This window comes from Culex quinquefasciatus, chromosome 2, assembly GCF_015732765.1.
Source record: "Culex quinquefasciatus strain JHB chromosome 2, VPISU_Cqui_1.0_pri_paternal, whole genome shotgun sequence".
In the NCBI taxonomy this organism is placed as follows: domain Eukaryota; kingdom Metazoa; phylum Arthropoda; class Insecta; order Diptera; family Culicidae; genus Culex; species Culex quinquefasciatus.
Window position 1 is genome coordinate 53,106,759 of NC_051862.1, and position 25,803 is coordinate 53,132,561.

The following is a 25,803-nucleotide window of genomic DNA, read 5'->3' on the forward strand; positions in this document are numbered from 1 at the left end:
ATGCCCCGAGGAGAGGACTGCCAGAAGCAAAAAATGTCAATGTCACGTCAGTCGTTAAAATGTTATCTTCATAAAGATGGAGAAAATATATAAATAGCCAAAGCCATAGAGTAAGTGTATAAATACCACAATGATTTGTGGGACAGAATGGAAAACCGGCGAGGGATGATGAATTCTCGCGCTCTAGGTGTAGCCGTGGCTAACTTCGCGGATTGCGTGTCGAGAATTGCTGATGAATGTTTCGACCGGTCCTGGGTGCCGACCGGCCGGCAACCGGGGACTGTGGCACGACTGTGGCCCAGCAAATGGTTATGCGGCAGCGAAGGTGAACTTGACGAAATACAACGTATTCTTAGCGTTGAGGTGTTGATGGTTCGATGAAATGTGACCTTCAACTAAATTTTGAGTTGGTTTTTCCCCTATATTGGGTTTATTGTGAATTTATTTGATGTATTTTTCAAAAGATCAATTTACTTAAATCACTGAACACAAATAATTATCATTTAATACTTGTTTACATAGGTCCAAAATAAGTACAACCGTAGGTCCAATATAGTAGCAAAGACATTCCGTCGAAATTGTCCATACGTCACTCAACTACGAAGTTAGATTAAATTAACTAGAAAACACCGTTAATTCCCCAGCACCAGTAGCACTGAAGGCCTCTAAGCCTAAACTAAATAAACTAACTGCATGGTTTACTTTTAGTGACAGCTTTTCGTCTAATCTGCAGCTGCTGGGGGTGCAAAGTCTAGAAGGGGCGTTCATGTCTTGTTTATACAAAAACAGCAAAACCAGTGGCGCCATGCAGTTAGCAGCAGTACTGTGTAATTAAAAAACAAAACAAACGAATGCTGGTGCTCACTGGAGTGCACCTTCATCACCACCAGGTTTTGATACAGGGGAAGGGGACCTATTTTGGGCAGGTTATGCTGCTGGCTCATAGTTTTCGGTTCCTTTCCATCAACATACATTTTTGATAGACAACTGAAACTTATTTTTAGAAGTTTGCAAAATTTAATAAGTCAATAACAGCGACTTTTCCCCACAAAAGTTAGTAGCAGGTCGTCACTCAATCAGGGAGAAGCACCGGGTGGAAGAAAAAGAAGGTGTTGGCAGGCAGATACCAAGTTTTTTTTTTCGTGTGGCCCCCTCGTACGCCCCCCAAAACCCAGAGCACCAGCTCTGGCCGGAGTGACCCTGAATGGAAAGGGGGAGGGGGTGAAAAGACTCTTATTAACGTTTTTCTTTAAAGTAGTGTGTGTGTCAGCAACCTGGGCAGATCCGTTACCGGTAATTACCGGCTTTTTTCGTTTAATTAGCCACTTTGGAACAGTGACACAGACCGCGGACTGGTGTCATTGTTTTGATAGGTCCATAAATATGCAATGAGGAATTTCTGGCGGAGGAATGCAGTTGAGTTATTAGGCTATAAGTGTAAACTGGCAGCAAATAGCTAACACTTGTTGTTAATTAATAGATGGGCGTTAATGGACCACGAAACGGAATCTATTAATCAACAGGAGGAAGATTTTTTGTTTCAGCGGTGTTCAAATAAACTAAATAATTTGCGATTTGTTGTGAAAAATAACAGAAAAAAAAACAAAAATATTTGATGAGAAGGTTGTTCGGACACTTGATCAAATTCATGGCATTCGTTCAGGATAAGTAGCATAAATTTCACATGAGTACTCAATATAAGACAGCGTTGCAAAATTTCTTTCTTTTTGATAAGGTTTTAAAAATTATAAAAAACAAGCAAGTTATCAAATGTGTGACTACTAATTTAATTTAAAAAAATCTTTTATTCGTTTGAATTATTTTTTTGTGAAATGTGACATTTGAAACACAAACGCTAATTTTAGTCTTCTATTCCATCTTATACCAAGTCCCTCAATGTTTCACAACCATCAACTATCCACTCTTCAAACGCAGCTAATAAATACTAAACTCTAAAGAGGCAACCAAACCTAATCTCTATCATTACTTCTGTGTTGAATTCGAAAGTTAACCTAAACTCACGAGTGTCAGAAGAATTTATGCAATCCTCTGAATATCTACACCCAGACATACGACTCTCAATTCTTTGCCTTTCAACCAACTTGCGCTCGCGCTTAGCTCAACCCAACAACAGAAGTCAATTTCATGCGCCAAATTTCCGCTAATTGACAGTTTCCAGCACTTTATCACCTGGCCAGTAAGCCAGTCGGGCTTAGTGGCCCAAGTAGTCAAACCGGCACCGAGTAAGCCGATTCACGGCGAAATCTTTCGAAAATCCGCACATCGCACTCTTGGACGAAGGTGTTGGTTGGAAATTTGGAGTTCAGAAATATTCAACTCACGTTTCACGTGGACCTCGAACAGCAGCTCAGCCGCCGTAGTTCGGCGATCGTACATTGTTGTCCATTATTATTAGTGTTATTAAGGTTGAAGCTGTTGCTGGTGCTGTTGGTGTGTAATTATCGTGAAACGCGCCGTGCGAAGAGATTAGCACGTATGCTGGTCGGGTCGTATTTTGGCCTGACGATGAATCTTCTTCCCTTGACATCACACAGCGGACGATTTTTTTTGAAATTTGCTCAATTCTCTAACTTTTAAAAATTTGTTTCGTGATTTGTATGATTTTTTTTATCGAAACAATTAATTCAGGAGAGTTTTATGCTCATTATTTGGCATATACGAAATGGGTCAATCTCCGCTAACTCACACATCAGTTGCCCCGATCCCTCTTCAATTTGCGTGAAACTTTGTCCTAAGGGGTAACTTTTGTCCCTGGTTACGAAGCCGAGCTCGATTTTTGGTGTCAAAGGGACTTTTATGTAAAATTAAACGCTCATTTCATTTAATGGGAAATTTAATGTACTTATCGAATCTGCAATAACCCAGAAGGGTCATTTTATCATATTACGCTTTTCATAGCACTTTTTTATGGACGGACATCATCCAAATTTATATGGAGACTTGTATGGAGAAACCAGTGACACAAAATGATTTATTTGGACTTAAGGAGTCGCTGGACAAAGTTTCATCCAAATAAAAAACACAAAGAGCTTATTTTTTGGAAACACAATACACAGCAAAAAATCCGATGGTAAAATCGCATGCAAAAGCATGCACATCACCTTCGTTAAAATAAACACTTAATATTACACACTGCATGTACATTTTTTGCAAACACAAAAAAAAGTTGCAACCGACGGTATTCAAACCCAGCACTAACAGTAAGGACTGGCGCCTTAGCCCACTCGGTCATCAGACCAATGAAAAGCTGTAAGGATTAACGCATATATGAGCTTGACATTTCGGTCAAGTAGGTTTCCCATACTGAGCAACTCTCTACGAAATCGGCCGATTTCGACCATTTTTATTTTTTGTATTTTTTTATTTGACTCAAACTTTGTGGGGGCCTTCCCTATGACCAATTAAGCTATTTTGCGTCATTGGTTCACCCATACAAGTCTCCATACAATTTTGGCAGCTGTCCATACAAAAATGGTATGTAAATATTCAAACAGCTGTAACTTTTGAGTGAATTTTCTGATCAATTTGGTGTCTTCGGCAAAGTTGTAGGTATTGTTGAGGACTTTTGAGAAAAAAATAGGTACACGGAAAAAAAATTTGGAGATTTTTTTATCAACTTTTTTTTCACTAAAACTCAATTTCCCAAAATACGTATTTTTTGATTTTCGAGATTTTTTGATATGTTTTAGGGGACAAAAATCCGCAACTTTTGAGCCATAGAGAAACATGGTCAAAAAATCTGCCGCCGAGTTATGAATTTTTGAAAAAATAGTGATTTTTGGAAAAATCGAAGTTTTATGCAAAAACAAGTTTGACATTACTTTTTAATGCAAAATTGAATTTGCAATCGAAAAGTACTTTACAGATTTTTTGATAAAGGGCTCCGTTTTCAAGATATAGCCACCGAAAGTTTGATTTTAGCGAAATATTTGCAGTTTTTCGATTTTTAAAAATAATGACCATGAGTGACCATTCCTATTTTTTTTGAAAAGTTCAGAAAATTTGCTATAAAATTGTTTAAGAGCGAGTTTTTCACCAATGTGTAACAGGTCGTATCGAGGTGCTCCGATTTGGATGAAACCTTCAGCGTTTGTTTGTCTATACATGAGATGAACTCATGCCAAATATGAGCCCTCTACGACAACGGGAAGTGGGGTAAAACGGGCTTTGAAGTTTGAGGTCGAAAAAACATAAAAAATCTTAAAATTGCTCGCATTTCCGCAAAAAATCATCAATTCCAACTCTCTTAGATGCATTCAAAAGGTCTTTTGAAGCACTTCTAAATGTGCCATAGACATCCAGGATTGGTTGGACTTTTTCTCTTAGCTTTTGCAAATTGCTGTCAAAAATGGATTTTTTTAAAACCTCAATATCTTTTTCCAACAGCCTCAAACACCCATACTCTTATAGGTCAAAAGATAGGTAATTTCATGGACTATAAGCCTACGGTATTAACTTTTTGGCCAATTGCAGTTTTTCTCATAGTTTTTTGATTTTTCTATAACAAATATTTTACAACGTTAGTTTTTCCCCTGTAGGTCGCCATAGCGTCATTTTTTGGTCTCAATTTTGTCATATTCGGAATCCTCGGACAATTTTACGTAAAGTATTGGAGTTGTAAATTTGATTGGAAAAATTGCCATTCAGAATGAATTTAAATATTTTTTACAATTTGTTAGATAAGGGGTAAAACAGGGTTTCGCCTACTTGATACAGCATTTGACGTATTGACCACATAGTATATAAGATCTATTTCTTTTTTCAAAAATGTTTTATTTAATTATTTTTTAAATCAAAATTACAACTCCAATACTTCTAACTTACGTGAAATTGTCCGAGGATTCCGAATATGATAAAATTGAGACCAAAAAGTTGTAAATTGTTTGTTCTAGAAAAATTGAAAAACTATGAGAAAAACTGCGATTGGCCAAAAAGTTAATACCAAAGGGTTATAGTGCATGAAATTACCTATCTTTTGACCTGTGGGAGTATGGGTGTTGGAGGCTGTTGGAAAAAGATATTAAGGTTTTAAAAAAATCAATTTTTGACAGTAATTTGCAAAAGCTAAGAGAAAAAGTCAAACCAATCCTGGATGTCTATAGCACATTTTGAAGTGCTTCAAAAGACCTTTCGAATGCATCTAAGAGAGTTGGAATTGATGAAGTTTTACGGAAATGCGAGCAATTTTAAGATTTTTTAGGGTTTTTCGACCTCAAAATTCGAAGCCCGTTTTACCCCACTTCCCTTTGTCGTAGAGGGCTCATATTTGGCATGAGTTCATCTCATGCATAGACAAACAAACGCTGAAAGTTTCATCCAAATCGGAGCACCTCGATACGACCTCTAGAACAAACCGAGCAATATTTACAAATACTGCCTCTTAAGAGACATTGAAGATTGGACCTCGGGTTGCTGAGATAGAGCCGCTTTAAGAAAAAGAAACACGAAAATTGAAGTTTTCTAAATCTCACCAAAACAACCCACCTTTTTCTAATGACGATATCTCAGCAATTAATGGTCCGATTTTCAATGTTTATACATGAAACATTCGTGACATTTTCCGATCTCTTCGAAAAAAATACTTTGAATTTTTTTAAATCAAGACTAACATTTTAAAAGGGCCAAATATTGAATATTACGCCGTTTCATGCAAAAACAAATTTGACATAATTTTTAATGCAAAATTGAATTTGCAATCGAAAAGTACTTTTAAGTTAAAACAGATTTTTGATAAAGGGCTCCGTTTTCAAGATATCCACCGAAAGTTTGATTTTAGCGAAATATTTGGAGTTTTTCGATTTTTAAAAATAATGACCATGAGTGACCATTCCTAAAAATATTTTTTTCAAGCTCAGAAAAAAAACTCTGGATTTTACCAAATTTTCTTTTGAAAACTTTATTCTTCTTGTTCAGTCTACCACTACAATACACAGAAAAAAATATGTAAATTTACACGACACGGAAAAAATGAATCACATGTAAACTCAGTTGATGTAAACTTGAGATTCGACGTAAACGGTTGAATCACACGTAAAATGATGTTTTTACGTAAAATTTGTTGCAAATTTACATCAAATTGCATTTGAATTTAAATGTTTAATGACGTGCAAAAGTATTACATCATGAATTATGTTACATTCGGATTTTTTTTGTGTGTAGTTATATCTATATTCTACATCAACATTTTCAATTTTTAGATTAAAATTGTAAAAAGAGCATTTTTGAAAAAAAAAAAAAATTTCCTACGATTTAAAACTTTGAAACCGGACAATTAGTTTCAGAGATACAGCCTCACAAAGAATTCGAATCGATGGAAATGGATTTGTTTAAACGTTGTAATTTTCATCTGACGATATCTCGTTGTCAAACCATCGGGGTTTCGGTGTTGAAAATTTAAACTTTTGCAAAATTGTCTGATCTTTTCAATAAAATTAATTTGAAATTTAAAATCAAGCTTAATTTTTAAAAAACTCTAAAAAAAATCACCCTTATTATATTTTAGGACAAACATTTTTTTTAATAACGTAAAGATCAATCCTTGTTAAAAGGAAGACACTAGTGGTTGGTACTAGCAATGATGGCCAAGAGCTATAAAGTCAATTTCGTTTTCGTAAAGATTATTAATAGTAAGATTATGTTAACCAAAAAAAATATAATAAACATAATCAAAGTTTAATATAAATTAAGAAACTAATGTAAAATATAAAATTTGAAAAGTTTACCAGTTTCGACATAAATTTCAACCACTATGTATGACAATGGTCACGTTTGCAAAAAAAAGAAGGAAAAAAAAACTCACCTGATCGCAAATAATATCCCATTTCTTTTCGTTGTCGTAGTTTTTCAGCAGCTTCGCCTTGTCCGCCGGCAGATCCATGGACGCCTGTGAAAGATAGAGAGGAAGAAAAAAAAAACTTTAGATGAATGAACGAGCAGCAGCGCCGAAGATCATATTCGGGGAGCTATTAGAGGAAGATTAGTAGCACTGTGAGTTAGTAGCTGTTTCATTATGCATAAATTAGCTCAGCTCGTGAGTGAGTTAGTTCGCGAGCGCGCGATCCGCTCTCGGTCCATCGTCGACGGGTTTTATTATGTTATTGTCATATTTTAGTGCTCGTAAAAGTCAATTCGACATGGCTTTTTTTTTCTTCTTTCGAGCATGTTAATGAACTTTTTTTCGCCGTGCGAAAACAAGGTCCAGCTGGTGCCTCTCTACTGCCGGAATCTAACGGAACCGCTTTAAGGCGATCATTTCATCGCGCCTAAATTAAGATTTTAATTTAGTTCGGACAACGACGGGGGGAGCTTAATAATGTAGTTCAATCTTTATGGCACACGCGGGACACAAAACACAGCTTTCATTTTGTGGCAAATTAGAACGCGTCCAGCAACAGAACGAACTAGACGTGGCGAATCAAAACCGGGGGGCTTGGTGAGCAGCCGAACAATTGTGCATTGTGCCACTTATTTATGCTATTAGACCATGAAGTCCGTGTACGCTGTCATGTCGAAGTTCGCTCCTTTTTTTCTGTTGCTATTTGAGCTAGGGTTCCTCACTCTAAATTAATCGTAATAGGCGGAACGGACTGTGCCAGAGTTGCGCGCAGTACAGACCCACAGTTTTGCGACGACAACGGCAGCGTTTTGCTAGGGCAAGGCAGAGATTAATAGCTGCAACAAATTTACTGCAATCATCATCATCATCAGCCGCAGCGGCAATTGGCAATGTTTGATTTTGCAATCGCGCACCCCATGGTCGAAAGAACGAAATACCGACGAAACTGTGGAGAAATATTGCGACAGCGCAACCGTTCTTCAAGACCATATTTTGAAAGGAGTAAATGGGATAAGTTTACAAGGACAGTTTGAATCAATTGATTTTTTGAATTTAAGAATTATAATAGATTTGTGGCGAAGGAGTCTGCTATACAGTAAAAAAATCACCTAAGTTTGCCATGAAAACATTCCAAAAATTCTAATTTTCAACAACAATAACTTCCGAAACTTCCAGAATTTTGCCTTTTTTGTAAAATCCGTTATTAATTTGTCTATTCGTTGTTACAAATACTTGTATGTATGATTTATAAGATTTTGAAATTTTATTATTAACTTGAATATGTTATAACTCTATTTATCAAAACAGTAGTTCAATAGAATGTCGCAAAAAATCTTTATTTTTTTTTATTTTTTGGCTGTCCATAGAAAGGTACTTTAAAAAAACACACAATTTAGTGAAATTTTTCCCCTTTTGTACTTTTTATTTTTCCATATGTTTTAGTGGACAAAAAGTACCAACTTTTGGTCTATATAATTTGACGGAAGTTTGGTTTTTTCTCAAAAATTTACTTTTAAAAACCTTGAAAAATAATTTTATGTTAAAATTTTTAATTTGGAATAAAGAAATGTGATTTTATATAAAATGAACCATTATAGAGTTGAAGCCATTTTCAAATTAAAATTTTAAGTAAAATTGTCTTTCCATCTCTGAAAAAAATAATTGTGAAATACTGAGAAAATTTTCATCCACATTTATTTTTGGACATTGTTGACCTGACCTTTGTTTGCTGAGATATGGCTTTGCAAAAAAATAAAATGACGAAAAATGTGTTTTTCTAAATGTAACCCATTCCTTAATTTTCGACCGATGTCGTGATTTTTTAGAAGTATCCAAAATTTCAGTATTAAGTTCAATTTATATCTTGAGATGTAAAATTAATGTTGCAATTGAAAAATACTGAAACAAAATTTTGCTAAAGTTGATTAGACGTTCATGGCAAAAAGTGAAACCAAACTGGAAAAAATGCAAATTTTCTAAAATCATAAACATTGTGGCATAAGAAATTATTGGACAAGGAAACATTCAAATAAATGATATATTTAAACAAAAAAAAATACGTAAGCATTGAATTCCTCAGCTTCTTGCGGAAAACAAAAATAATCGAACATTTCAACAAGACAGACAATCTCTAGTCACGCAATCATTATTGATTTAGATTTGATGTTGCCACACGCCGGCTGTCACTCTAAAATTGTATGAATCATGACGAATGGACTTTGCGATTGCAAAATCAATATTTTTCTGTTACGTTAGAATTAGAGCGTCCAATTCCCCGGGGTTACAAAATTCCCGGGAAACGGGAAATTTTCAACAAGCAAATGCCGGAAATTCCCGGGAAATTTGAAATTTATCGAAAGTTGTTATTTTGCAATATAATTGAAAAGACTAGCTACTTAAATATTCAAAATAAGAGTTGGACTCAATTCATGCCTTGTCTGCTAGTAAAAAAACATATAACTTCAAAAATATAAACATTTTATAAATTCATAAGCTGTTTTTGAAAATTCCTACAAATATAAAAAAAAATAATCATTAGTATTTTTTCGTTAAGAAGTATTATTTTTCTAATCACTTACTAGTTTAAGCTCATCATTCAGTGATTAACATTGAATTTACATTATAAATCTGTTTTTTCACTTGAAATAACATTTTTATGAAATGACAACTCAAAGTTTTCATATATTTGGAGCGAGTTTCTTAAACATGTTTGCATTTTTGGGCACCATTTATATAATACGAAGTAGTTTTTTATTGATTCTTTAACGGTTGAGCTTGATAAATATCTTTGGTTAAAATAATTTTCATAACATTAAAGATTAGATATTTTTTATATACATTTAAACGTGTTTGGCCCTTGGTAGCTCTATGGCCATACAAATTTCCATCTTTAATCTGTAATTTCTTGTACAAATTAAAACAAATTAACCAAATTCTTCTTGCACAATCCTCTTTGAGACATTTTATGATACCAATTCTATTTTCATCCAATTTGGGCATGGTAAACAAAAACGTAAAAAAACCTCAATTTGGATCTTGGCTGGAAGGGGTACCTTATTTTCAAATCATATAGCAACAATTTTTGTTCAAAATCTTATCAATATTAAAATTGTTTATTTTCATTCATAGTTTATAAAATCGTAATTTTTGTTGCTCAACAAATAAACAAGATCTATTCCCAGTTGTGAATGGTTTAGAAATTATTATTAATTGAAATAAACTTGATAAGATGATAAGAAGAACTGATAAAATCAATAAGAACATTTAATAAAACAAAATAAAATAAAATTTAGTTCTGTCATTATTTTTTTGAAAAATATAAAAAAAGTTTTAAGAAGTTAGGAAAATGCATAATTTCACTTGAAATTCGGGAATTCGGGAAATTTTTTTTTTCGAGAAATCCCGGGAATTCCCGTGATTTTTTTTCCCGGGACGGGAAATAGAACGCTCTAGTTAGAATGATAGAAAATAAAAGAGAAAATTATACTAATTTTGTAAAGATTTTATTCTTTTTTCAACGATGCTGTACAATCATAATAATACAAAAGAAACTAAATTATATCATGTTATTCTTGAATGAATGAAAGTCCAATGTGCATTTCATCATTTTTGATTTTATTACTATCGGTTCAAAGGCATGCAAACCTTAAAAAAACTACAAAAAAGTTAATCTGATTTTCAAAACTTGCCAAGGCCAAAATTTGGACCTTTACTGCCCATGTTCGCAGAAATGTCCCATATGCAAAAACAGCAAGCTGAGAAAAACGCATTTTGAGTTTGTCTTATAAATAAGGCTACGTGTTAAGTTTTCGCGAAAAAACTGGATTTACTCCTGATTTCTAGAACAAAGTACTGGATGTTATAGGCTCTTTTGAAAGAGCACACGATTTTGAACCAAACTGCACCAAAAACTCGAAATTGACGAAAATGTATATGGGACATTTACGCGATCAGGGGCAGTATAGGTATGTCTGCGTTACGGGACATATCGGACTTTTATACAAACATGAGTAGAAGTACATCGAGCCTATCTTCCTTACATAAAATACCGCAAATATTTCACTGAAAGCTGCTTCGTGTCCTTCCCAAATCTTCCCAGACCTGTTCTTTGCACGACATGTGCAACAGTTCAGTCTTCGGCAAAGCTGAATCCACTCACTTTCGACAAACGACAAAACGTGATCTGAATGGAACTTTTTGCATTTTGTCCCCAGTCCCCAAGTAAGCCCTGCTGCACCAGAAGCACCAACTCCAACTCCATTCTATGTCTCAAAGTGCACAAGATAATGTGTCATCACACGCTGTTTTCGCCAGCAGCGACGACAACTCCTGTTGCACTTTCCACCGTCTGTGAGGTTTGTTTTGGTTCTCGAAGCGACCTGCGGTGGCGCTGCGCTTATCTGCATCTCGTAGACGTTTTACGACTTAAATATTTGAACGGAGTTAGATTAGGCTACCGCCGATGCTACCGAAGTCGTGAGTGGCTTACTCGTAGAAGGGTTTTCTCAGTACTGCTGGGTGGCGTTGTTTGGAGAGAAAGTTCAAACAGAGCGGCGCGCGATGTGTTTGTGAATGGATGCCGGGTTCAACCCGAATGTAGGCTATTCAAATATTGCCCCTTGATTCACTTAAAGTTTGTTTTAAATCGCTGTTTATCACTTCCAGGTCACGGAGATTAACGGTCATAGACCACTGTGAAACCGATCTGGATTAGTTTCCTCTAACCACGGAGCACGGAGGTCACCGGGCTATAAAGAACAACCTCCATGACCATGTCACTCACCGGGTGGTCGTGGCCGTCTACATCGCTGCTTTGGACGAAGTTTGCACCGAGCAACCCCTTCTACCCCAAGCAGAGACGACGACCGGTCTTACTTAGTCATCGGGTTGATGCCGGGACTGCTCTTTTATTTCACCGGTGGTGGTCCAACGCATTTCGCTCAAACTAGCGCAAATTTTCGTAGTTGGGAAGTTATCGAGAGAGAGAAAGAAGGTTTTAATGGTAGAGCGCGTGTCATGCTGATGGAGAGTTTCTGTAAATACACAGCGCTCGATTCTACGCGAAGCTCATGGCATGTGTATACGGTTTCCGTAATCCAACCCGCAATTAAAAATCGATTACGCTGAACACCGTACTTATACTCGAGAAACGCCCCTTCAGTTCAGCCGGCAAATCATTCCCAAAACCAAAACAATCGAAAATAAATCAAATTCGACGCACCCCCGGTCAAAATCTGGCCAGTTTGGGCCCTTACAGACGGGAAGCACGTCAATGTCAGGGGCAAAACAAAACCTTCATTGTCCCCGGGTCTGCTTTCCCGCTAAACTTCCAGTAGAACTCGGTACAGGGGAGAGAAATCCGGTGTTGGTAAACAACAAACAAACAGCAGTTGCGAGCGCGCCCTTCCCCGTGCTGAAGTTCTGCATGATCAACAACAACAACAAGCGCGCAAGATGATGAGAATTGAAAACAAAAGCGCATCATCGTGGGCTGGGACAGGAAATTAGGGACGGTCTCCAGATGGCCTAAATACCTATATCTACCGGTTCCACCGGTAGCCGACGGTTACCGGATGAATTAGGGTCATTTCGTAGAAGTCTAACGAAGTATTGTTCGTATGAATTATGGCGACCACTTCAATTTGTTGTGTGACTAATTTCAATCTGGCGATCAATTAGGGGGCTTCCATACAAGATTTGCAAACAAAATTTATGACATCATCTAAGCAGCCCGTTGAATCAGCGATCCTTGTTCATCCATCGCAGAAAGGTGGAATCATCCCGCAACCAGATGACAACGAACCACTTGACTCGCGTAATTTATGCACCCGACAAAAGATCCAGCAAACCAAAATTAGACATCCCAAAACGTCGAGCATTAGTCACGCACATGGCCCTCGAGATTGAGCGCCGTCGCTCACCGGATGTGAATCACGAGGTTCAGCAGGGATATGTCAACGCTAATTGCCTGGTGTGAAGGACCCTCCCCCTTCTCCAAATCCCATCAACGATAAACAAAACATACACGCGTGTCGACAGATGAACATCGTTTTGCCAAAAACAGCAGGCAGGTTTTTCGGATGTTGGATTTGGCCAACAACAACAACGCCAGATCCAACTACGGCAGATGTTGATGTTCGGGAAGATCTTGCAGTCCGGATAAGAGAGAGGAGCGCAGCACCTTTTGTGCGCTCAAAATTTGAGACCGTTCTCCCCTAAAAGTTAAGGTTTTCACGCAAACGTCGTCTCACTTTCCACGCAAGTGCTACAACAATGGAGATGGTTGCTCTATTCTTGGCGGAGATTGTCGACGGTTCGAAATGGTTCTGACAGCCACGTGTGCGGACGGCTGGCAGAGTGGCAAAGGGCGTACGTTTTAGGCCGGATGTAATTTTTAGAGCAAATGGTGCAGAATTAAGAGACGCCATATAGTTTGGAGGGTAAGCAATTAGCGTATTGCGTCGCTGAAAATCTGCATGACTGAAGAGATTCTACAGCAAATAATCATCAATTTGAACAATAAACGTAGAACAATTAATAGGATCGATAATGCTTCTTTCATAGCAACGTAGATCAATTGGCACATCGACGAGTAGAACTGAAAATTTGGCGACTGATTGTCGCATAGCATCAAAGATCAGAAGGCACATTGACGAGGTCAAACGAAAAAATCTAGTTTTTAACAATGCTTTCAACTGATCGATTAAGTCCATCTCATGGCACCTGTAATCGGGTGGCACTTCGTCGAGTTGAACCAAAAAGAGCTGACCTTGAATTTGTAATTCCGAAGCCATTGTCACCTTCAAATAACTGAAATTCCAATAGCAAACAACAACTTTTTTTCATTGAAAGTTGTCACCTTTGTTTGTAGCAGTGTTCCCAATTGATAAAGACTTCGATGTTTATAGCCTGTACAAATAAACGGAACAGTCTGACAAATCGACCTCAATTGATGAGTTCATATTGCACCACATCTGAATAAACTCCTTTAGTCACCAAGTCGCCAGACGACGAGCTCGCCAAATGGTCTCTTTATTCGCTTTTAATCAAATTAGAGTATCATTGCAGAATGACCGCGGGGCACACGGAATTGCCCCCGCCCCGGCAGAGCACACACGCAAATGGGGACACCTCAATTCCGCAGCCGTCAACCCCAATCAAGAACCGGGCCTACTTTCATTTATCATCCTTTGGCGGGACGCGACACTTGGTCGGACGCCACGCACGACTCGATATCACACGCCAAACACTGATTGAGTGGTTTTGACCTGCCCAATTTGGGTCAGTCGAACTCACTTTTTTCCTAGACAGTAACTGACACGCACGCCTTACGCGATAACCCCGAAGTTGGTGCCGCGTAATTGACTTTATTTTCTGAACCGTAACTAGTTCACGCGTTGCGATGCAACTCTTCACGCGAAGTTGATAAATCCATTTCTCGTTTTCGACGGTCGTGACTGCCAAGTCAAATGCCACCACGATCTCTTCCCGGGAAGAAACGATTCCAAGAAGTCGTCGTCGTCTGCGACGACGAAACGAACTCCGCGGTTTCGATTATCCACTTCCAATTGGTTTGGATTAAGTTTTAACTGGCTCGGCTCTGACATCTCTCTGACCAATTGGACACCAACCGCGCGCGCGTTGAACATTCCGGCGTTGAGTTGCATTCTACAGTACTGCTGAACTGGAGCGCCATTTTTGCGGTGATGCCACCCCACACCGCAACGATCTGCGGTTGTAACCGAGAGTCGTTTTAAGCGGGGTTGGGGAAGGATTATAGGGTGCTCCAATCGATCCAACAAACTTTCGAATTACGACTGCCACGCACGCCAACAGCCATCCCGAGAGTTGTTCCCACGCGCATAATACCCGGGGCCCCGGCGATGCAGCCCAAATGCTTCCTTGCTGGCAATGCCGGCCTGTACGATGATGGTGGTTTAGTCTCACCAAGTCGGCTTCCTACGGGCCCCGTCGGATATGGATAATCGTTAAACGTTGCGGGTGGATTACTTAATTAAAATGTGTCTTTTGAACTTTCTCTACTCCCCCTCTTTGGATAGTGTTTTTTTTCAGTCTGTTCGGGAACGTTGCTTCCTAGCTAGAGTAAACGACTTCCGAAAATTGATTTGCCCTTGACTCCGCAGCAAGTCGAGGGTGGCCCCGAAACGCTGGTTGCTGTCAATCTAGGGTGACACATGGTTCTTGTTTCTGGTTCTGGGAACACTCATTGAAACATCCCTTGGCTCGGCAGCTGCGGGATTTGAGGGACCTTGGGTGACCTTTAACGTTCTGTTCTATGGTTCTAACTCGATAAGTTTGACTAAGGGTTATCACAAAAAAAGCTGTGGTTTTTGTTCTACTTCTTCAACAAAACTACTGAGAGCTGTCAACGCGAGGGGTTTGATTACAGGAAGTGCTGCTCCATTAGACGTGCTGTCGCGTTATTACCCACTGGCATGCACTTGTTGGAAGAATGCTCGGGATTGCTTTAGTGGTTCGGCCCCCCACTTTTTTAACTAAAAATTATATGGTAATGACGATACGTAGGACCATACCCAGACATGTGGTCTATGTTTTACTATGACTAGTTCATGGGAATATCCAGGAAAAGTTGTAACAAAAAGTAACAGTACTGTTACGACGGATCAAACTTCTCAAGATACAAAAATGGTATAAAGGCTGAGGGAAGCAAATCATGCAACATGTCAATATTGATTCTGGGCTAAATTTGTAAAAGATTTAGTCAGTCGTTTTGCCCGTTTTTCAAAAGAAACCGAGATTTACGAAATGGCGTTTAACATGACAGCTTAGCACTAACTAGAAAACCTTCCTATATTTGCCATCGACCGCTAAAATTTAACAAATCTGTGATTCCTGGAAACAAAAATGATACTTGGACTATTTCCAATCGTTATTGTATCGTGCAATATGATTGAGGTAGAAAACTTTTTTTTATTATAGAATGCCACCAGTAATAAACCACTCAAATTTGGAATCACTGTGCTCGAACTCTAAGAATTATTTTAACTTAGGGAGGCCCAACCTTTATGCCCTGCTGGTTAGATTCGATTTTTCATGGGCAGTGGCGGGCCAAAAAGAATATCAAATTTTGATAAAAATAGAAAACCACAGTTCAGAAAAAAGTGTTGCAATCAATATAAATTTATTTTGATTTTAAGAAAAATAGATAGAGAAACCCTTTAAACAATATGTCTATGCTATGGTCATGGTCGAGTCCTGCCAAGACATACACCCACAAGAAATATATCAGAATCTTTCAAAGTGGATTTGCTACAAAAAAAGTTAATAGTCGGTAACGGGCAAAATTGTCACACCCTTATATCGCAAAAAATAAAATGCACGAGGACAATTTTCATGCAGATTCTGATATTACTTCTATGGAGATTTGTAGCAAAATGATGTGACCACCGTTTGGGTGTACAAAACCCTATAGAGAAAAAATTTTAAAAATATTTTTGATTTATCTATTCCAAACTTATATTGCAATTGTTTATGTCATCTGCAATGAAATATTGATTATTTCTAACTTAAAAAAAGCTTCTGAGCTAGCTGCAAAAAAAAATAAGATCCATTAGGCGCACACAAATAGTAGTTTATGCAACAAGTTGCAAACAGAGGATTTTTTCAGCACGAGTCGTACATTTATCCAACGAGGTTCACCAAGTTGGATAAATACTAAGAGTGCTGAAAAAATCAAGTTTTGCAACGAGTTCCATACAACATTTTTTACAATTCCAAAAAAAAACACACACTGAGTGAAATTTTATGTAAAATTTTCATGTATTTTGTCAATAAATCGTTTAAATCAAAAAAATGTTGAAAAGTGTTACTTTTCAAAACAAGTGTTGAAAAGTTCAACTTTTCAGCACCCATTTATTTTTAAAAGTGACAGGAAAAGTAAGTAGTTTCACGACGGAATTGCAAAAAAATAGCCAAACGCTGATTGAGTACTTTTCAGCGCTCAAATGGGTGCTGAAAAGTTGAACTTTTCAGCACTTGTTTCGAAAAGTAACACTTTCCAACATTTTTTTGATTTAAACGATTTATTGACAAAATACATGAAAATTTGAAGTAAAATTTCACTCAGTGTGTGTTTTTTTTGGAATTGCAAAAAATGTTGTATGGAACTCGTTGCAAAACTTGATTTTTTCAGCACTCTTCGTATTTATCCAACTCGGTGAACCTCGTTGGATAAATGTACGACTCGTGCTGAAAAATCCTCTTTTTGCAACTTTTTGCATAAACTACTATTTTGCAATTCCGTCAGCACTTGTTTCTTAAAGTAATACTTTTCAACATTTTTTTATTTAAACGGTTCATTGACAAAATACATGAGCATATGACTTATAATTCCACCCAAAGGGTGTTTTTCTGAATTGCAAAAAAAAATGTTGTATGGAACTAGTTGCAAAACTTGTTTTTTTTTCAGTACTCTCCGTATTTATGTATAACTCGTGCGGAAAAATCTTCTTTTTGCAACTTGTTGCATGAACTACTATTTCAATGATGCAATGATTGCAGTTTTTTGCATAACCTTATTAAAAATTTTAAACTTTTTTTTTCTAAAAAAAATCTTTTGTGCATCCTAATTTCAATATTTGATTGTTTGATTTAAAATACTCGAGTTTTTGTTTAAAGGTTGCTTCCTGATTATTTGAAACATATTTTATATTGAAAATTATTGCAATGTTTGTTTCTCCTGTTTTGATTTTTATCATTTTTTGAAGGCCGTTGCAAATATTATTGCCGGGACCGTGGTGTAGGGGTAAGTTTTTTTTTTGCAAATATTTTTTGAGGTTTATGTCCCTCGACTCTGACCAAAGTCGAGGGGGCGGGGGGGCAAAAAAATAAAAAAGCGTAAAAATTGAAATTACGAGCCATGGTTTCAAAATTTTAATGAAAAAAGTGTTTTAAAATGCATTATACACCTGATCATATGTTTTGCCATAATTAGTTTCCAAAATATCTAAGTATTGACGAAAATTTTATTTTTTTGCGAAAAATAAAATTTTTGCGGTGCTCTCATTGGAATTTCATAAAAATTCAAAACATTTTTAAACAAGCCCAAACATGCTAAATATGATTATCAATGCAGAAAAATGCATTTTAGATTGTTTTCAGTTGATTAGACTTCTATTTTCATGGAAATTTTGAAGTTTTTTGGAAAAAAATTTTTTTTGCCCCCTGATTTTTCAGACCAATTTTGAAGGGGGGGGGCGAAATTAACTTTGAAAAATATTTGCAACGGCCTAACTCTGAAATTAAAAAAAAACAGTTTTTCTGAAAATTATACCTAAAATTTATTTTTGGCTGCTTTGCTTTCTGATTCTTTTAGAAAACGGTTTAATTTAAATTCCGTAAAAACATATACTTCACTTTAAACTAAGTAAACGCAGTAAAAACTATTACAAATTTACATTCATTATTCTTTTGTGCACTTGATGGCAACATTTAATTTTTTTTTTTTGATAACATCTTGCAATCAAATAATTGAATGAAACTCAAACTAAAATTATTGTTTTTAAGTTCCGTCAACTACATACTTTTTCTGTCATGCCCCAACGACGCCTTTTTTCTGTATAAAGATATCAGAATAGAAAAGTAATACTTTTCAATACAAGAGCTGAAAAATTATACCTTTCAATACTGAAATGAGTGCTAAACTTTGAAGTACTTCTATTAAAAAATTATACTTTTCAATATTTTTTTGATTTGAACAGTGAATTGGCTAAACACATAGATTTTTGACTTTAAATTACATTCGAAGGGTGTTTTTTCGGAATTGCAAAGAATGTTGTTTGCAACTCGTCGCAAAACTTGATTTCTTTAGCTCTCGTTGTACACCCAACTGGCAGTCGCATGATTGTGATGCATGGCGGCATGAAAGTATATCAGAATCTGCATGAAATCTGTCCTCATGCATTTTTTGCAATATAGGAGTATGACATTTTTGCCCGTTACCGACAATTATCGACATTACCGACGGCTTTTTGGTTGTATTTCACAAAATAAACTTTGCAGAACGAGGATTGAACCACCAACTTCTTGGTTATTGATCCGACACGCTACCACCGCGCCATGGACGCTTGTTGAAAAGTGAGTGAAAGAGCACCAACATATGCTTCTTTTTGGAGTGTTGCTCGGGGACGGGCCAGAATTATATGTGTTGGTGAGAACTGCAGATCGCTGAAATTTTTACACGCGGGCAAAAATGATCTACGGGCTTGCTGCAAAAAATGTAATAAAATGTGACATTATCTGCAGCAAATCCAATGTTGCAGATTTTGAGATATATTCTTCCTTTGGGTGTATTTATTTAACTCGATGAACCTCGTTGGATAAATGCTTAAAACGGCTTTTTGCAACATGTTGCACAAACTACTATTAAATGACTTTGAAATTATTATATTTAAAAAGACAACATAAAAATTCAATTTTATGCGTTACGTAAAACGATCTGTTACCAATAAAATTTGTAAAAAGTATGATTTTACATACATTTTACAAAAATTTCGTCCTTCATCTATTAATAAGTTAATGTTGACCGATTTTGCTCAGGGAAGGGAACATTTAAGCGGGACGCTGAAATATTTTTCGATATTCTGGACGCTCTAATTTACAAACAAATCCTTTTATGTTTTCGTAATAAGCCATCCTTTTGAGAATCTGAAAAAAACGACCAATTAAGATTAAGGAGGGCCGAAACTAAACTGAAATACCCACAACAATTTCTTTGTCCTGAAAGTGGAAGCTGGACAGTGCTGTCTAGTATAGATTCATCAAAAACTGTGTGGTTTTTAGATCTTAGCATAAACGAAGTGAAGTGCTTGTTTCCAGTATCATTATCAACGTTCCGGATATAACTTTCCATTAGAATTCCCGAAATATCGTAAGTTACCTCAACCACATCAGTGACTAATGTTTGCAATGGCGAAATCAAAGCTGATTTTAGTATGTTCAAGAGAAATTCCCTCACTTTGCGTGGATTTCGATTGTTCAAGGGAACTTTTCAAGGAGTCAACAGAGTGAATAGCTTGCAATTAGCTTGAATTCAAACTGTTGCAAATTGGAAGGGAGGGATTCCTTTCCGTCTACGTTGCATCATAGTTTATTTATAACTTCAGCAAAGTAAATGAATCTTTCTCTTGTGCAACGCCACAGTCATCAGCCCTTATAATGGGAAGCCTTTGCAAAAAACTTTTTTTTTTCACAGAGGTCACGAAGAGTGTGATGTTTGAGGTTACTTTTACCTTCAACAGATGATGGATTTGTTGTTTTTTTTTTTCGGGTGTCTGTCTCACTCGAGAGTGAGAGGGGGGGTATTAATTCAAACCTTGTAGAAGGGCTTTTTTGGGGTTTTGCATTATTCAGCTCGTTACACACAGTCGTCGGTGGGTTGCGGTCAGGTCACTTCAAATCCACAACCATCCCTGCCCAGGGACGACACGAAACCTCGAAAGAAAAACAAATCGATATAACATTCCATCCTCGTGTGCCGAAAGGGGAGGACCCTGAGCTACTAGCTAGTAGTGAGGCGAGGTACTTTCATTTTCATAAAATATTTAAACAATTGGTATGCGAGACTGGGCGCCCATATTTGGTGCGCCGCGGCGCAATCGATACCGCTTTAAAGGTGGAGTACGATTCAAATTCAGTAAATTGCGCCGCTGTCAGTGTTCTTTGGAAGCGGCGAAAAAACATGATATATTGCAACGGAACCCCAGTTGTAAAAAACGCTTTGATGGTCGTTACGAGCGTTGATTTGCATGCGGGTTTTATGGAAATTTTATGAAAGGGTTTTACAACCCTTCCGATAGATTAGTATTCCACGCTAGGACGCGATCGATTCGTGTCGTACCAAATGGTTTATGGGGTGTTGTTTGTGGATCGAATTGATCGAGACGACTCGCGAGGAATCGCTGAGTACTTCAATTGAACTCGCTTTTCATCAAAGCGTCATTTGTTTTAATTTAACCCATCAGTCAAAACAAACTGAACCGATCGCCTTTTTGTTTATTTTTGGTTCCGTTGTGTGGATTGAGCCCGACTTAACAAAAACACTGTAGTAAACGGGCAAACCCATGAACCGTAAACATTGAATTAACCTATATTTTGGCGTAGCTATCCAATTAAAGCCATTAAACCCTCTTCTGGTGTGTAAGATATCCACCCATCACACTTCAAGTGGTGGTCTCAAAAACGAAGAGTTTGCTGAAGGTGTGAAAGGCCTTTTCTTTCTGGATATTCAAAGGTGATTCACCTTCGTGGGTCAGGTAATAGCTGAGATGGATTTGGGATACAATACCTGCTCATTCTTCTAGTTGATCCGTTTTCAACCGATGGAATTTTTCACATTTAGGTGCTATTGTTGTATGATCGCCAAACAAGGGCAATTGGATCAAATTTGGGTACCAACTGTAGGTTTGAACTCTGGCAACAATGTTTTGGTAATATCGAATGGTTTATGTAAACCGAATTAATTTTTGATGAAATAATGCAGCGAGATCTACATTATGACATGGTGGGCGCCGTTATTGGTCAGGATTATGATACTATACCAAGAAACGCTGAGAAATCATGTCATACTTTTCAGAGTTGTGATCTACATTGTAGCATGGTGGGCGCTGTCATTGATTGATTGTGCACACTTTAAGGTGATCTTCATTGTGATAAGGTGGGCACAACATTTCCGATCCCAAAACTTTACTGGATCATTTCATACGCTTCTAGTTATAGTCAAGATCTATATTAGTACTGCCTTGGGGATTCAGCAAACTTAAAAGAATAATTTCAAACCTTGCTCATTTATAACTACTGAATATCAAAATTCTTTTGAAGATTTAGACTACATTCTGACTAATTTAAATACTAAAGTGGGTGTTATACTCATATGCCCTTTATTGGGGTTCTGAAAGACAAACATTAACCGTAACTCAACTACAAATTTTACGCTTGGAGAACACGTGCCGCAGCACTCGACTCAACCTTGCCACCCTGGTCTCCCAAACTTCCACTTAAGGTCAATGCCATCGCATCTGCGCTTTATTACTGCTGTTTTGCCTCAAATTTCGATGCTGATCATCGCGCTCGCTCAAGATCGTGCTGCAAACGCACAGCCTAAAATTTGTTTTATTTCTTGTCTACCGGCAAGCGGAAATCTGTGTGCTTGTTTACGGTTGTTAAGTTCGGCACAGTTACGTCTAGTAACTTGCGGCGTAGATCAGGCTAGGGCACCAGCCGAAAATTTACCAAAAAACGCTCTCCCCATTACTGTGAACGGCCCGAGCGGTTTAGGCTTTCAGGATTTTTGTGATATTTACTTGTAGAGTCAAAACAGATCAGTAAACATCACTTATCTGTGTATTACATTTTTTTAAAGATTACATTTTTGTGGTAACACTTTCAACTTCTACGCGCACGATCACATCACTCAACTTTTTGTTGCTAATTTCATTAAGACTTTCGTCGAGCCAATTCTCTACGTTGAAGCCAGACTTGTCCTCCAGACCTCTTCGCCGAGCCATGCCAGACCCCGAACTCCTAAGTCCCGGGTGGACTCTTCACAGTGGCTAAGTCCCGGCGGACTCTTCACAGCGGCTAAGTCCCGGCGGACTCTTCACGGCGGCTAAGTCCCGGCGGACTGCGGCCTCCACCGCTAAGTCCGGCTGGACTGGGGCCTCTGCTACTGGTGGCTGCTGGCGGGTCCGGCTGGTCTGAGGCTTCTTCTGGAACTGGAACTGGACTGGAGTGGAGCTGGCTGGAACTGACTGGAACTAATTCTGGAACTAACTGCCCTCCTCAAGAATTTTGGGGTTTTTATAGTCAGTCCCCGAAAACTCTACTAAATTTTGTTCTACTAAAAGTGGTCCGTTTCGATGAGAAGCATCGATGAACCTCATGAATTAAATTGTGCAGACCTCTGCAATTCTTCATGACTTTCCGTATGGTGTAGTGAGTACACCTCAAAATCGGAAGTCATGGGTTCGAACCATTGTCGTGAAACTTTAAATTATGTTATTGGAATATCAAAATAATGTTCCTCAAATATTCTCAAAAATGTAAGTCAATAATGAGAAGGTCGAATTCTCCATTGAACAAACATGCCAATGAATTTGGTTAAGCCACACCTTCAATTTCCCTATGGAATAACATCGCACATTCATAATTGAAAGCTTAACCATTTTATTGATTGCCTAACAATTGGCGAAATTTAATAAAGGGCTTTTCAAGTGAGGATGACTCATGATCCACACCTGTACATAAGCTTAATTATTTGTCGCGCAACGCGAGTCGACGGGTAAAATTATTTATGCTTGCGTAAGCGTGCATGGTCAGAACTGTGGTGAGGTTCGAAAAATGGACAAATTTAATGATTTAAATTTGAGGTCGCTGCATTCCCCCACACTTACCAGCTAGATGTTTGTATTCTTGAAAGGAATTAAGAACATCTATCGAAAGTTATTTGTAGGTTGGAAGAATATTCCCAAAGTTAATAATTTAAATTGTGAAAATTAAATTAAATTAAATTGTGAAAATTAAATGGCTGGCTATAAAAAATTGATTAAAAAATTTGGTTCGGTTAATCTCCCCCACACTTATCAGCTAGATGATCGTCTGAAAGAAATGATCATCTATGGAAAGAATATTGTCGGGTGTAGTGAACGTGCGGTTTACAATTTGTTCTTCTTGTGCTTTCTTGTAAATTGTTTTATAATTATAATTGCTCTTTTGATTTTTCTACTGTAAAATTATTTTCATTACTCTTTTGATCTTCTGTCCTGTTAAATTACCTGAATTACCGTTTTGAACTTCTATATTAAAAATATTTTCGTTGAAACTGATTTAAATAAACTTGCATTTGAAATTAATTTTCATTATCTATCCTAAAAAAATCATTGCATTTTTCTCACTGTAAGCAAAATCTGTTGTAGAACTGTGTTGATCGGCTGGTTGTTATCGTTGTCGTCTTCCTTCAAAAATCGTCTCTATCGTGAGGCTATTCATTCCACAGTGACTTAGTCAATTGGTCAGTTTTCGAGGCTAAGGTGTTGAATTTCGTTGATTAGTGCAATTGTCGTTTCCATCATGAATTATGCTTCATAACCCAGCTGTGAGTTGACTATGGTCAGTTTTGAGAGTGCATTGACTTCTCATTTGCTGAGTAATGTGGAATTGATCGTAAATCCAATATTTTTTTCAAAATTGGACTTTTCAAGTTAATTTGCACATTTGACTTTCTCGAATAATTTACATCGGTTGATGTAATTTTTTTTTCAAATGTTTAGAACATGTTGTTTGTCCAAAATTGTCTTTTCGTGTAATTTGCAACTTTGGCTTTTGTAAATTAATGACATCGGATGATGTTATCATTTGTTTATCATGATCTTCTCCTTTTCAATAGTTTCAGACGTGCAGTATGATCTCAACTTGCATTTTTTGTTCCATAATTGATGTTTCGCATTTCAATCATCTTTACTTCGCTTAATTCCACATTTTGATTTAGTAATTTGTTTTACGTGAATGTCTCGTTACTAGAATTGCGTCTTAATCCGACTCGATCCTCATTGGTATGACCTTTTTGCAACAACATCAACACCGTTACCTGTTCAGCCTCCCGCATGACTTTGCCACTCACCATCTTGCCATCACAAACTTCTGCATACGAACGCGTAGAACTTCTCAGCATACGAACGCGTCGATCATCCTTGTGTTTCGTCTCCCGTCTCTGCCATATTTTACTTCAGTTTTTAGTTTCGTTTCTCCCACAAAATTTTCTTACTTGTTTTCTTCGCATGTACAATATTTTTCAGGAATCTATCATTCAATTTATGTGCAAAATTGAATTCAAATTTACTTATACAATTTTATACATCTTCTTGATAAATATACTGATACTGAAAAAAAATCAGTTCTAATTGACTCTTGTTATTACACTTGAATAAAAAATAACTCTTTAAAGTTTTTCATTGATCATTGATCCTATCATCTTGTCAAAACTGCGCATGTTAAAATATCCTTTCTGTTATATCAACTTTTTATGAAACTTGTCTGACACTTTGTGTTTTCAGATTTGTCAAATCCATTCAATCAATTTGTTTATTTGAGCAATTCGCAATAAAATGCTGAATCATTATGATTTTTTTTTTATCCCTCTAAATTTTATCAGTTTAAAGGTGTTTTTCCCTTGAAGCATTTTTTTTTATCCCTTGAAAATCCCTTGAAGCATTATTTATCCCTTGATTTTCCCTTGAAGCATTATTTATCCATTCCCTTTAATAATCATTTGACTATCCCCGTAAAGTGCAAATGTTTTGAAATGTTTTTAACATATTGAATCCCCATGGATTACAACTGTTTTGAAGCTTTATTCGACAAAAAAACTCTCCCCATAGAGTACAATTGTCTACTTTTTAATCCCTTTGGCGTTGCTTTATCAGTTTATGTATCCCTAGATCGGAACTTTTACCGTCCTTTCCGATTCCCCACGATATACTCACAAATTTTACCTTTCCTTGAGCTGTAGTTCATATTCGTCCTTGTTGAAATTGTTGTCTTCTTGATCGTCTTCCAATGGTTTCCTGTAAATCCTTCGTATTAGCGTATAAAAATCTGAAAATATATTCTTAATCCATTGTTAAGTAAATTATAAAACACAAGTTTACATTCAACATTCATTCTGGTTGGCCTTCCCTTGTCCAATTATTCTCACACACATTCTTACTTGCATACATGTTGTTTTGGAACATTTAATAATCACACCATCTCCATTTGCTTGTCGTTGAAATTTCATTATTGTTCAGTCCGTTTGATTTGTTTTTATTTGTAGTTAAAAATTGCGTAATTGTTTTTCTAAAACCCTGTTAACCCATTTAAGCTCAATTAAGTATATTCCCAAAATTGCAACCCAACAGCTTCTTAATTGTTTT

General features: G+C 37.0%; 1 protein-coding gene across 1 annotated transcript in view; it reads right to left on the reverse strand.

The window, feature by feature from the left end:
* The window catches only part of LOC6035701 (formin-like protein), a 115,918-nt gene that overhangs the window by 37,010 nt on the left and 53,105 nt on the right, over positions 1–25,803 (reverse strand). The window contains exon 3 of the mRNA XM_038258542.1: positions 6,821–6,904. Coding sequence (XP_038114470.1) covers positions 6,821–6,904 — 84 coding nt within the window. The remainder of the gene's footprint in view (positions 1–6,820; positions 6,905–25,803) is intronic.